The sequence below is a fragment of the Arvicanthis niloticus genome, chromosome 9, assembly GCF_011762505.2.
Source record: "Arvicanthis niloticus isolate mArvNil1 chromosome 9, mArvNil1.pat.X, whole genome shotgun sequence".
Taxonomy (NCBI): Eukaryota; Metazoa; Chordata; class Mammalia; order Rodentia; family Muridae; genus Arvicanthis; species Arvicanthis niloticus.
The window spans coordinates 73,744,404-73,757,987 of NC_047666.1; the positions used below are offsets into that span (position 1 = coordinate 73,744,404).

A 13,584-nucleotide genomic window follows, 5' to 3' on the forward strand; every position below is an offset into this window, starting at 1 on the left:
CCCCATTGTTGGAGGAGAGAATTGTATGAAGGAACAGATTGCTAATGAGTCTGCTGACACAGCTCCAGCTTGAGAGTCCACATTTCTACTATGTTCACTAAGGAATGCTCAAAACAAAGACAGAAACAAAACAAAAAGGAAAACCAACAAAAACAAACAAACAATAACAAAAAGTCCAATGTTGCTTGTGTGGCGAGCACTGTGTAAGAATCGCCTGTAAAATCTGCTTTTCTCAGAAGCCTGATTGTGCCTGGAGATGAGACACTCTATGCTGACTTTCTTACTTTACTACGTGGCTTTATAAATTTAAAATATTTTAAATGCAATCGGTATTAGTGTGTGTGTGTGTGTGTGTGTGTGTGTGTGTGTGTGTGTGTGTGTGTAAATGGGCACACGATGCACATGTGGAGGTCAGAGGACAACTTTTGGAATTTTCCTTCTACCATGTATGTTCTGGGGATCAAGTTCAGGTCGTCAGGCTTAGCAGGAAGTGCCTTTGTCCCAGAGCCCCACACTGTGGCTTTAATCCTCCAACTGCCTTCCTCCTTGCTCTGCCACATCTAACTATTTCCTGGTCCTGAGTTCTAGGATCATCCCTGCTTTGCAGTGCCTTTCTACCTGCCTCTTTCCTACATACACAAGGCCCCATCTCACCTAAACAAACCCTTTTCTCTGCTAGAAACCTTCATCATCCTGGGTCCAGAGGCATTTTGTTTTTCTTCTCAGTTTCAAGCATCTGTGGTTCATACTTGTTTCGGGCACAAAGCACTGCCACATACAATGTGTGATTGTCTTCTTTCTCCTCTCACCCTTTCCTCCCACTATACGTCCTACGCCCTGGCTCAAATGCTGCCTCCATCCAAAGCTTCCTGGTTCCTCAAGGCATCTTTTGCTTTTGGACTCTCACAAACATAAGACTTACTGTCCCTTTCTTTTGATATTCCTCTTGTGGCTTGTTTTTAAATTTTCTTCTCAGAGATTACAAATTCGCGAGAGATCTATTCAAGTATATTCAACTTTTAAAAGTTAAAAAAAGTTTGTAACCACTACTGTGTGTGTCCATGTGTGATTATGGCCATGCCCATGGCACGCTTATGACCGTCAGAAGGTAACCTTTGGAAGATTTTTCCCTTCCAATTTGTGTTTAAGGCTAGATCTTTTCTTTATGGTGTTTCTGTTCAGCTGGCCTCCAGCTTCATGCCAGTCCTTCTGACTCTGTTTCCCATCTCACTGTAGAAGTACTGGGATCGCAGATGTGCATGACTGTATCTGGCTCTTCACATGAGCTCCAGAGATCAAATCTGGGTTAAGCTGTGCAGCAAGCACCTTTCCCTTCACAGTCATCTTGCTCACATCATTCTCACCTTCTAATGCCCAAGATACTTTGCATATCACACAGATCGAGAAATGTATTTATATGGCACAAAAAAGAACTATATGGCAGATGTTGGGCAGCTTCTTTTCCCGCAATGTCATTTCACTGTTACCTCTCCAGGGCTCACGGCAAGGCTGTCCTTTAGATAGCTACCAAAGAGCCTATGCAGAGCTTGACAGCAATTATTTGTGGAAACTCTTGTTCTCTGTGCTGGGTAGTTTTATATACATCTGAGTGGGGAACCTCATTTAAAAAGCCATGCCTCTGTAAGATTGGCTATAGGCAAGCTTGTAGAGCCTTTTCTTAAAGTGATGGATGGGGGAGGACCCAGACTGAGTCATGCCATCCCTAGGCTCGTGGTCCTGGATTCTATAAGAAAACAAACTGAGTAAACGCTACCAGGCCAGTAAGCAGCACTCCTCCAGGGCCTCTGCATCAGCTTCTGCCTCCAGGTTCCTGCCCTGCTTGAGTTCCCGTCCTGACTTCCTTGGATGATGAACAGTGCTGTGGAAGTGTAAGCCAAATAAACCCTTTCCTGTCCGAGCTGCTTTGGTCATGGTGTTTTGCTGTGGCAGTAGATACCCTACCTAAGTCCTGGTAGTCTGGGATTGCCCAGTTGTAGTTAGCGTGTTGAAGACTGAACCGCCAGCAGGTGGTTTACATCACTAGCGATCCATTCTGTGTCTTGAACTGTAGCACGGTCCCTGTCATACTCCTCTCTGGGGCACAGTGGTTGATTTCCATTTCTGCTACTTTTTATCTCATTCTTCTTCAAGAGGCTGAGAATGGTACATATAGTCACAGCTCAAAAAAAGTTGCCCCCAGACCCTCCATCCATGTACCTCAGTGGCAGGGTCTTTGGAGATCAGGTCTGCATTTACACCGTGTACTTCCTGAGGGAAAGGGTGGAAAATGTTTCCAGTTCTGAATCTTGGCAGTTTATATTCTGTATCTCCCGTGTGTAGTGAAGCTCAAATGTGTTGGTAGCCATTGATAGTCAGGTTTTCCACATTCTCACCTTGACTTCCACATACATCCTCCCAGAGCACAGATTCTCTTCTGTACAGATTTGAAATAAAGGTTTCTGTCTAGTCTATAAAGTAACATGCCTAAATTCCAATTTTTAATAATGTTTTAATGATATGCATGTAGGAGCTTGTTACAGGCATGGATGACGTTTTTACTAACTGGTAGAATCCCTTGGTCACAAGACAGGGTGCCTACAAATGACCTTGCTGGGTCAGCCTGTCTCAGAGAGGGAGGAAAGAAAGAATGGAGAGGGGGGCTCCTGCACGATGGGCAATCATCTGTCCTGCCCCTGGCACCTCAATGGTACCTCGTTGCTTCAGGGAGACTTTGGAATTGCTCCATCCATCCCCTTATGGGTGCAAGCAATACACTCACTCCACCCCTATGAAGAGCCTTTCCTAGACACAGGCACCCCTTTCCCACAGGAGAGTGTCTGTCCCACCCTGTTCTGGAATAAACAATTAGGTCTGTTGAGATCAGGCTCCAGTCTCTCTCTCTCTCTCCCTCTCTCTCTCTCTCTCCTCTCACTCTCTCTCTCTCTTTCTCCCTGTCTCTGTCTCTGGTTTCTATGTGCCTTCTGCTTTGTGAACACATTGATCTGATCGTGAAAGCTGATAAACATCTCTGGAGAAAGATCGTTTGCGTCTCTACTAGCTCTTCTTTGATTTGTCACCACTTACGGTCACCAATTTTGAAAGCCAACAGTGCAGATCTGCACTCACCTGAACCTCCAATGGCTTGAAACAGAAAACATGGCTACCTTCCATTAGCACAGACATCATTTATTAATTCATGAAGTGATGAAGCTGACTGTATGGTTCAGGCACAATTCAGCGCTAGAGGCTCATCGCATTCTCTCACCTGTCTTTCTGTTTCTTGGTGCTGCCTCCATTGAGTTAGTTTCTCAGGGAGGCACATTCTTGTCTCTTGGTGGTGAGATAACTGCAAGCAACTCTGAGCGCCCATGTGCTCTGCTTTTGTAATCACTCAAAAGAGAGATTCTGACTGCTGCGCACCGAAAACTAATTTTGAAAATATACCCTGATTCCTTCTCATACGCTGTCATTGGATTGTCATTTCGTCATGGATCTCTGGCCAAGAACAGGCAAGTGGTGTCCTTGGGTGCCTTGGCTGGGTAAGACAAAGGCACAGAGGGAGGGGCGAATGGACAGGCAAGGAGGACGCCATGCATGGCTTTCAGTCATAGTGTGATAAGACCTTTTCCAGTTCTGGTTGAGTGGCTGCCGGTGAGTGGTCCTTTGTGAGGTTCCTGTGAAGGGCAGAGCAAAGGCAGGTCTGTGTAGGGCCAAGCCTGCTCAGAGCAGGGACATTCTGCCCTTGTCTGTCGGGACTCCCTTCTTCTCTCCAGGAAGAGTGCACTGAACACTATAACATCACTGTGATTTGAATATTTATCGTGCCTCATGCGTTGAACACTTTGTCCCCTTCTGGTGGCATTATTTTCCGTGGCTGTGGAATCTTCCGGAGGTGGAGCCTTGCTGGAGGAAGTCACAAGGGGCAGGCCTTGAGGTTTGGTACCCTGCGGGATATCTGCTTCTGTAGTTCTTGGTGCTTCCAGTACCAAACGTTTTTGCCCGTGATGTTCTGTACGTCTGTTTATAAATCAAGTGACGCTTTCCTCCTGAACTTTGAGCTTCTGTGATTGGTTTCGGTGACAGCAACAGGAAAAAGTAGCCGACACAGACCCCGTTAGGTAGGGATTTCAGACTGTCTTCTGTCTTAGTTAGGGCTGGACTGGAACTTAGGGCTGTTTTTCCCCCACAAACTTTTCTGTCTCACATCTTCTGTGGTATGGTGGGGAGTGTGGGCCTCCAATTCTGGTAACAAACACAGGAGCAAAAAGTCTAAGTAGACTTTAAAAAGAAGACAGTAGATTCCTTTGCTCTCTGTTCTTGGACGAGATGACAACAGTGACCAAGGAGAAGCAAACGATGATCATTGGAGCAGGCGTGAGCATCTCGCCGGAAGCTGTGAAAAACACAGAAGACACAACTTCCGGATGAGCTACATTTATCTTTTACGTAGGGAGTGGTGGGCCATGGCTTCAGTCCTCCCACTAGGGTGCCAGAAGCAAGTGGTCCTCTGTGCGTTTAAGGCCGGACTGTCTACATAGCAAGTTCAAGGCCAGCCAGGGCTACATAGTGAGACAATGCATCAGAAGTGTGTGTGAGTGTGTGTGTGTGTGAGTGTGTGTATGAAATGAGTCGCACTCCATAGTTCTGGCTGGTCTGGAACTTGCTGTGAAGATAGGTAGCCAGCCTCTAACTCACAGCGATCCACCTGCCTCCACTTCCTGTGCATCATTTGGCTTGACTTTGGGATACAGGAGTGTAGGTATCTATATCTGCGGTTGTGAGCCACCAGTAATGTGTGCCGGGAACTGACCTGCATTCCTCTCCCGGAGCTGCAGTGGCTCTTCACTGCCGATCCGCGTCACTAGCCCCCGCAGCAGAGAACTTTCTGTGGAAACTAGCTCATTTCTCCCCTTAGTCAACTTAATGCAGCGCCCCTTTCATTGAAACCTTTGAAATCAGTTACTTAAAAAAACCCAAACCAAACCAACTCTCCTGCTGGTGGTTCCAGCCTTGGTAGAAGAGTTCCTCCTTGGAGGCGGGCCCTATTTCTTATCTGCTTCCTGTTTCCTGTGGATTCACCTTGAGAAGCTGCTTTATGGTCCTGTCACAGGGCCTTCCCCACTGTGATGGACTGCATCTCCTCAGGTGTGAGCCAAAATAAAACCTTTGTCCTTTAAGGTACTGTCCTAGCATCAAGAAAAGGAACCAAGGCAGCATCCTCTTAGATTTCCTGACTCAGAGAGCTCAAGTTATTTTGCAGATGATGGGAGAGGCAGAGGGAGAGGTCCAGAGACTTGCTCTGCTGCCCTGGCAGCGGCGGCATCATCATCACCATCATCATCATCATCATCATCATCATCATCAGCAGCAGCAGCAGCAGCAGCAGCAGCATGACTCCACCCCCCTCATCTCTATCTTTATTATCCTTTTCACTGCTGCCCCGAAAGCTAATGTTTGATGGTTATTCTGGCTCTGTTTTAAGCCCTTGGCATTAAAAATGTGTGTATTAATGTCTGTATGTGGACATGTGTAGAAGTGCACATATACATGTATGTACATATGTATGGAGGCCAGACGTCATTGAGGGTTTTCCTCTATCACTCTCCACCTTATTTTTTGAGACAGTCTCTCCCTGACACTGGAACTAACTGATTGGCTATAATGGTCTGCCATTCAGGCTGGGTTCCACCTGCCCCGCTTCAGTGCTAGGTTTATAGATGTGTGTCACCACATCTGAGTTTTTTTAAATGTGTTTACTGGTTACTTTTGTTGCTGGTGATCCATACTCGGGGGCCCAAGCTTGTGCAGCACACGCTTCACTGGCTCAGCCATCATTGCCCAGCCTCCTACAATGTCTGTTAACTTACTCAATCCTCACAACAAACTTAGGCGGTATTTATTTTTCTTGTCTTCATTTTGTAATTGATAAAATTGTAGCAGAGGGATGTCAATGTCACATGTGTGTGCAGACAGAGGGACATCATTGTCACATGTGTGTGCAGACAGAGGGATGTCAATGTCACAGGTGTGTGCAGACAGAGGGATGTCAGTGTCACAGGTGTGTGCAGACAGAGGGACGTCAGTGTCACAGGTGTGTGCAGACAGAGGGATGTCAGTGTCACAGGTGTGTGCAGACAGAGGGATGTCAATGTCACATGTGTGTGCAGACAGAGGGATGTCAATGTCACAGGTGTGTGCAGACAGAGGGATGTCAGTGTCACAGGTGTGTGCAGACAGAGGGACATCAATGCCACAGGTGTGTGCATGCAGAGGGATGTCAGTGTCACAGGTGTGTGCAGACAGAGGGACATCAATGTCACAGGTGTGTGCAGACAGAGGGACATCAATGTCACAGGTGTGTGCAGACAGAGGGACATCAATGTCACAGGTGTGTGCAGACAGAGGGACATCAGTGTCACAGGTGTGTGCAGACAGAGGGACATCAGTGTCACAGGTGTGTGCAGACAGAGGGATGTCAATGTCACAGGTGTGTGCAGAGGGACGTCAGTGTCACAGGTGTGTGCAGAGGGACGTCAGTGTCACAGGTGTGTGCAGACAGAGGGATATCAATGTCACAGGTGTGTGCATGCAGAGGGATGTCAGTGTCACAGGTGTGTGCAGACAGAGGGACATCAGTGTCACAGGTGTGTGCATGCAGAGGGATGTCAATGTCACAGGTGTGTGCAGACAGAGGGACATCAATGTCACAGGTGTGTGCAGACAGAGGGATGTCAATGTCACGGGTGTGTGCAGGTGGATTTTTCTGTGACTAACTCTCTCCCGCCTCCTTTACTCAGTGTCACCCTCTCTGGTGCTTTCCTTAACTGCCCACCTTAATACTGCAGCCATCCCACCCAGCATCCCCTGGTCCAGTTGGTTCTGTTCCTAGTACCTGCCACTGCCTCCTCTATGATTCATTTTGTTCTCTCACTCTGGGATGTCTCACCACACCTGGATGGAATTCCCCAAGGGCAGAGGTATCCACAGAGCCATTCCTCACAGCTGGAAGTTTCAGCACACAGGAAGTGCTCTATGAATATCTGTGGGATTCGGGCCCTCTAGCTGTTTTTTATTATGACGATGGTACTACATCAGTCACAAAAGTGGCATTGGCATCCTACAATCCTGTCCATCCTCTTCAGACACTGGCATAATAATTTTTTATTATTTTTAATTGTGGGGTGTGTGTGTGTGGCCCCTGAGTGAGGCTAGGTGCCTGAGGAAACCAGACTCCCCACAGATTCTAGGACTGGAGTTACAGGTAAGGAAGCCAGACACCCCACAGTCTCTGGGACTGGAGTTACAGGTAAGGAAGCCAGACACACCACAGTCTCTGGGACTGGAGTTACAGGTAGATGTCACTGGCTGCTGTGTGTTCTGGAAACCGAACTCAGACCCTTTGCCAGATGTTCTTAACTGTCCGTGTTCTTAGCTACTGAGCCATTTCTCCAGGCCCCAATTTTGTATTTTTTAAATGCCTTCCTGTTACTCTTTGGAAGATTCCCTTTAAAAAAGCAGGCACTGGAAATGTAGTAGCGCTCCTGTTTCTGTCTCTGACCTCACTGGCAGTCTCACTAAAGCACAAGTCTGTACTATTAAGCCTTTATCCCTCTTTCACATGCAAAGGCCTTCCCAGTTTCTTGCTTCTGTTTGAGTGGGTAGTGGACACCTAGGTTCTGTCACATCATTTCCTCAAACAGGCATTGTTTATGTTTCATAAGCAGACGAGCCAGCTCAGGTGTTCAGGCCTCCTCAAGGCCTCATAGCTGCTGACCCTCTCTGACTCCAATGTCCACTCACTTTTCACTCTGACAGGCCAGATTTAATTACTTTTTCCTTCAGACCAGGTCTCAGTCTAGAATTCACTATGTAGTTCAGGCTGGCCTTGGACTTGCAGCAATCCTCCTGCCTCAGCCTCTCTCCTAGTGCTATGATTACACTCATGACATTATAAGTAGCTCTAAATTATTTGTTCTCATACTCATTCCCCTGAGACAGTCGCTCTACTTCAGGGTCAGTGGTACACCACAGGTAGAAGATACTCCAGAGGACTGAAGGCCAGACTAAGATGAAACAGGAGAACCATAATGGAGCTAAGGTCTGAGTCCTTCAGCATGTCCGAGGCCAGCACCACGCCTTCCCACACACTAAGTCATTTTCTTCTCACTGCAATCTTACAGGATAAGTTCGAAAGGTAACTTTTCCTTTTCCTTGGAAAGCAACAGGCACAGAGGCTAAGCCCCTCCCCCAAGGCCCCAAAGCCATGGTTTGTCACTGGCAAAGGCCACAGGTAAAACTAAGCTGCTGCAAACAGCTGCCTGTGTTTTTTTCTAGAAAGCATGCCAAGAATTTTGATGAAACATTTTGACATAAATCCTTCTTTGTAAATGCAGTGATAAAGAGCAGATTGTGTATTTGTGAGTGTGTGTGTGTGTGTGTGTGTGTGTGTTTGGCATACATTGTTTTGCTGAAAGAAACCACTTAATGGAGAAAAACAATTAACATTAGTTGGCATACTTTGAATCTTTTAAGAAACATGAAAGCATCTTACTACAGTAACCAGTATAGGTCATGTGAGGGGCAACAAGATAATTACAGGGTAGACAGGGCAGTGTAGAATAATTTAACTTTTCCTTTTCATATTTCTTTCCTTGGATCTTCTTTTGCTACCAATTCTAGCTCTTGGCTTACTTCTGAATGGCCCAGCTCCCTGGGACTTGGAACCTGGGCAGCAATCAAGGCTTATTAAATATGTGTGTTTTCCATGTGATACAGAATGTAAAATCATCAATTTTACTTTTTATGACTTGATTTCTAGACAAATGTGCTCTGAAATTGTACATGAAGTATTTCAGAAACATCACCACTCATAAACTAGATTGGGTCTCATTTGAGTAGCAAGATGAAATCTTGTGTAATTTTGGTTCATCTGTAGTGGAATGGCAACCATCCTTTTGCCCAGTGTTTCCACACTGTATATGCTACCCACCCAGACCGTTCCTCTCACGTCTTCTCATGACGTACACATTGCACTGAGTCACGTTACAGCAGGAGGCTGAGTGAGCTACAATGAGAGATTTTGGGGGAGGGGAGAGTGAATGTTTAAAACACTTTGGCTTATTATAAATTCAATTTTATCATAGGTATGTGTATATATAGGAAAAACCATCACACATGTAGAGTTTGGCAGTGCCTAGGTTTGCAACCATCTTCTGGGTTGCTGGAACAGCCCAATGGATAAGGACCTAATATGGTAGCACTGCAGAGACTCTTTTTCTTTTTAAAGGTAGAAGAGGGTGGGACATGAAGCAGAAAGTAAACTTAGGTGGTCAGTTCCATCATCTCTGGGGTCAGGTTTCCCTGTTTCAACTCCCTACTCAGCAATATGTGTGTGTGTAAATATGTATGCATGTATGCATGTATGTATGTATGCATGTATGTATGTATGTATGTATGTATGTATGTATGTGTGTGTGTATGTTATAAATGATGAAGAATGGTTTCTCATCCTTATACGTACAGACCCAATTTAGAGCAGGCTTACCTCTTAGCAGCTGGCAGTTATATGTGCTCATGTTCCCAGCAGACCGCAAGTTTATCAAATCTCCTTTGGGGGTGCTGTTCTTACTTATGACTTCAAATAACTCATAGGGGGGGATCAAGACTTCCTTCCTGAGAGAGAAGTCTTGCACAGAGGCACCCAGACAAGTGAAAGTAGTAAACAGTGTTTGGTTTCCAGACACCTGTGTCTCTTCCTTTATCAGGGAGGCAGAAAGGAACTGGCCGAATCGGATGGTGGAACCTACACTGACTTCAGTGTTCACATCCTTCATCCTGTGGTGTACCTTGTAACACAGACTGCCGTTCTTTGTAGAGCTGTCTTTCCTCAGCAGCTGGATGGCTGAGGTGAGGTAGTAGTGCAGATACTTGAAGTGGAATGACTGTCTGTACTGCCCAGGAGACCCCGCAGCCCTGGTCATGGCCTTGGCAAAGTCAGAGCTCACATTGAGATTCAAGGTGAAAACCAAGATGGCCACAGCATGCACAGTGGCCATGCTCTCGGGGAGGGGCTTCACCTGGCTCAGCCAGGTTAAGTGGGCTTTTTGCCATGCTCTGGAGTAATACTTATGAGTGTCTATTTCCTTCATGAAATAATCTCCTCGATTTAGCGCCTCTGCCACCTGTTTGCTACAGCCTTGGTACTGGTCATCAAAGGAATCTGGTGTCAAGTCAACATCGACCTTAAGAGCAGCCTATGAGAGAAAGAAATTTTGATTTGCATTATTCAAATCAGATGGAAATGAAGTTGCAGATTTTTGTGCCCTACAGTGCTGGCTGAAGTATTTTACAGGGAATGTTCAGGCTGCGCCCACTGTAATGACTCCATGCTATTCCTACCTGGGCTGGGGTTATTATCACTCACAAATGGCACAGAAAGCTCGGAGGCCCATCTCCCCAGGGAGGAAGTGTTCTCTACCATAGAACTCATGGTGTTTCCGTATTTGAGTTTGTTGACAATAAAGCCCTAACCTTATGGTTTATAATTACACTTTCTACTTCCTTCAGTTTATCCCCCCCCCCCCCTATATTCTCTCATGGGTGTCAGAAAGCACGATTAGAGCTGGGTGTGGTGGCTCATGCTTATAATCCTTAGAGGGCAGAAACAGGAGGATTGCTATGAGTTTGAGCATGCCTGACTATCTAGTGAGTTCCAGGCTGGCCTGCCCTGCAGTGTGGGACTGTCTCAACCCAACCAACCCAGTAAAAGTAAAGCAACATTATATTCATATATACACTTTTAACTGTATATTTTTCTCTGTGTGTGCATGCACACAGAAGCCAGAGGTCAATATCGTAGGCTTTTCTCCATTACTCTCCACTTGATTTTTTGAGACAAGGTCCTGCCCTGAGCCAGGAGTTTGGCAGTTTAGCTGAGTGGTTAGTTAGTGATCACTGGAGCTCCAGGGATCTGCCTGTCTTTGCAACCCTTTCCCACTCACTGCCCATGCTGGGCTTCCAGATGTGCGTTCCTCCACTCCTGGATTTTATGTGCATTCTGGGGACTCGAACTCGGGTCCTCACACTTGTGTATCAGGCACTTTAACCACCAAGCCATCTTTCCAGCCACCCTAAAATGAATCTTTTATCTCTATTGAAGAAAAACCTTGAGTGATATGTAGCGTTAGGTTTTCCAAGAGAAACTTTGGTAAATAAAAACCTTCTTGCTGCCTTAGATTCTAGGGGGGAAAGGAGGAAAAAAAAAAAAAAAAACTAAAGCAAACAAGGAAGCTGAAGTATCACCTTCTTCCTCAATTAGGCCCTAGGGGCACATACACCTCTAGGTCTGGTGGCAAGTGGGCCTAAGAGTAAATTCCAGAGCCTGTCAGACTTGTCTTCTCAGGTGCTGGCAGTGCAGGACTGAGGTCTCTCAGGTAACAGCTTGTCCTGGGGGAGAAGCACTTATGGAAGGTTACCCAGGTTCCAGGGTGCAGAGGGGAAACCCCATGCATGCAGCTATGTTCCCAAAGCGTATCAAGAGAGCAGTGTCTCCAGGGGAGCAGAGTGAGGGAAGGCTGGGTCTGTGCCTAGGAAAGCCCCTCCTCTTTGGTAGTGAGGGGCTGGAAAGCACACTCCTCTGAGATGAGGATACAGTTGAATATTGTCTAGAGAGTGCTGAAATGAAGATTGAAAAGAGGCTCTCACTGGCTCTCATCAGCTTGTTAGTGAGAACCGTATCAGCGTCACCTACATTTAGACAGATGTTTATTTCTTGGCAAAGCAATGATGCTTTTCTCATGAACAGGTACTCATCAAAAGGCAAGATTCTGCCCAAGGTCAGTGTTCCTGGGGCTGGAACTAGAGAACACACGGTTTGGTATTTTAACTGAGTGATTTATGATGATGACATCCTGTCTAGTCGCATACAATCTAGATTCAACTTTTAAGACTGATTGAATGATGTTAAGCAGTACATCCGATTTTAAAAAAACAATCTTTCATTAATCCAAGCCAAGAATCACATTCTGTCAAATATCAAAGTGAACTCTAACACATTTTTAACATGTCCCCAGATCTCAAGTATTTCTGGTATCATCCATTATCTTTAGCTTATTTTTAGTATATAGAATATTCCAAACGTGTGGTATGTGTATGAAGCAGTTTCAAGTCAAATAGGTTATTCCACATCATTCGTCCTGTGGAAACAGTATTTGAATACTTAAAAGAATCAGGAAAATAACTCAATGGTACTCGCATCCATCATACCAGATTTATGACATAAAAAATTCAAAAAAAAGTTTATAACAATTATTCCCGTGACTCTTCACTAACATTGTTTACTCTTAGATTGCCAGTGCCTACGGTTTTTTATCACTTAGGTGGCCACCAGGTGAATAGCCTATTGGTGCGCTGATCACGAGAAACCAACTTCTCAATAGCCCTTACCTCAGCGCTCCCGATGGCTGTCTGCTGGACCCAGAACAGCAGCAGCAGCAGGGTGAGCTGCCCTCCTGGAAGCCACAGCGCCATCCTCCTGTCTGTAGAACTTGGTAGACGCATTCTCTTAGATCCGCTGGTCAGTGGGCAGCTGTGGTGGTCTGTGTCAGCAGCACGTCTTTACTCTGAAAGCCTCCGGCTACGTCTGGGGTTCTGCTCCTGCCGCAACTGTGACTTCTGCTTCCTCCAAGGTAGCTGTCAAGCTCCTCTGCAAAGTTGACGCCTCTGCGAAAGGGCCAGATGTGCGCGGCACACAATGGTTTTCAGTTTAAAGAAAGCAAAAACCCTCTCTCTATCTAGCCGGCATCCAGGGGAATGAATGCCAAGGCTCTGTTCAGGGTCAGGCTGCGCAGCTCACCCTTGGCTTCCCAGAATGACAAGAAAAGACATGCTCCAGTAGTACTTGGGGCCAAGTCCCATTATCTGGAGCCCCAGGCTTTCACTGTGAGCAATGGCAGAGGCATGTGCAGCGCAGCTGGGGAGATGCGATCTTTAAAGTAGACCTGTGTCAGGCTCATCTGGCGCTGCTGATAGCCCTGCCCCGGATGATGGCCCTCCACAAGTAGCACGGGCTTTAAACGTTGTGTTTTGCTGCTTCTCCACGGTGTGTTTGAAACATCCCTATCCAGAGACGGTGGCTGTTGGATTCACAGCTTTGAATATTTATTTCTTCTGGGAGCTTCAGGTTTTCTATCTATTGTATTCTGTGGTGAGTCCCACAGGCAGGATTTAAGTCCGAACTTCCACTGTTAAACACATTTCCTGCTCAGGTCTGGCTGTCCTTCCACCACTCCAGGCCCTTCAGCGTCTGCTAGCTCACAGACGTTGTTTATGTCCCCCGCCTCTTATCTAACTGTGACAAGAAACCAAATTCCGTTCTTGGAGATTGTGGTCCTGCTTTCTTTTCTTTTCTTTTCTTTTCTTTTCTTTTCTTTTCTTTTCTTTTCTTTTCTTTTCTTTTCTTTTCTTTTCTTTCTTTCTTTCTTTCTTTCTTTCTTTCTTTCTTTCTTTCTTTCTTTCTTTCTTTTAACCACGTCAAATATTGGTTCATCTGAAGTCTCTGAAGACCACAGTGATTCTCCCTCATTG

General features: G+C 46.0%; 1 protein-coding gene across 1 annotated transcript; it reads right to left on the reverse strand.

Moving 5' to 3' along the window:
- Positions 1–663: 663 nt before the first annotated feature.
- Positions 664–13,270, reverse strand: LOC117715391 (ADP-ribosyltransferase 4 (inactive) (Dombrock blood group)). The gene is made up of 3 exons (XM_034512182.2): positions 12,445–13,270; positions 9,545–10,253; positions 664–4,393 (listed from the first exon to the last, which is right to left on the reverse strand). Exons 1-3 carry the CDS (start codon positions 12,556–12,558, stop codon positions 4,281–4,283), a joined length of 936 nt encoding a protein of 311 aa, XP_034368073.1. The 5' UTR covers positions 12,559–13,270; the 3' UTR covers positions 664–4,280.
- Positions 13,271–13,584: the final 314 nt, after the last annotated feature.

Excerpts from the sequence above, each read along its gene's own strand:
- LOC117715391 (XM_034512182.2), bottom strand. The coding sequence starts at position 12,558 with ATGCGTCTACCAAGTTCTACAGACAGGAGGATGGCGCTGTGGCTTCCA. Across the intron at positions 10,254-12,444 it reads CAGCCATCGGGAGCGCTGAG|GCTGCTCTTAAGGTCGATGT; the intron begins GTAAGGGCTATT and ends TTTCTCTCATAG. Across the intron at positions 4,394-9,544 it reads TAACTGCCAGCTGCTAAGAG|CTTCCGGCGAGATGCTCACG; the intron begins GTAAGCCTGCTC and ends TGTTTTTCACAG.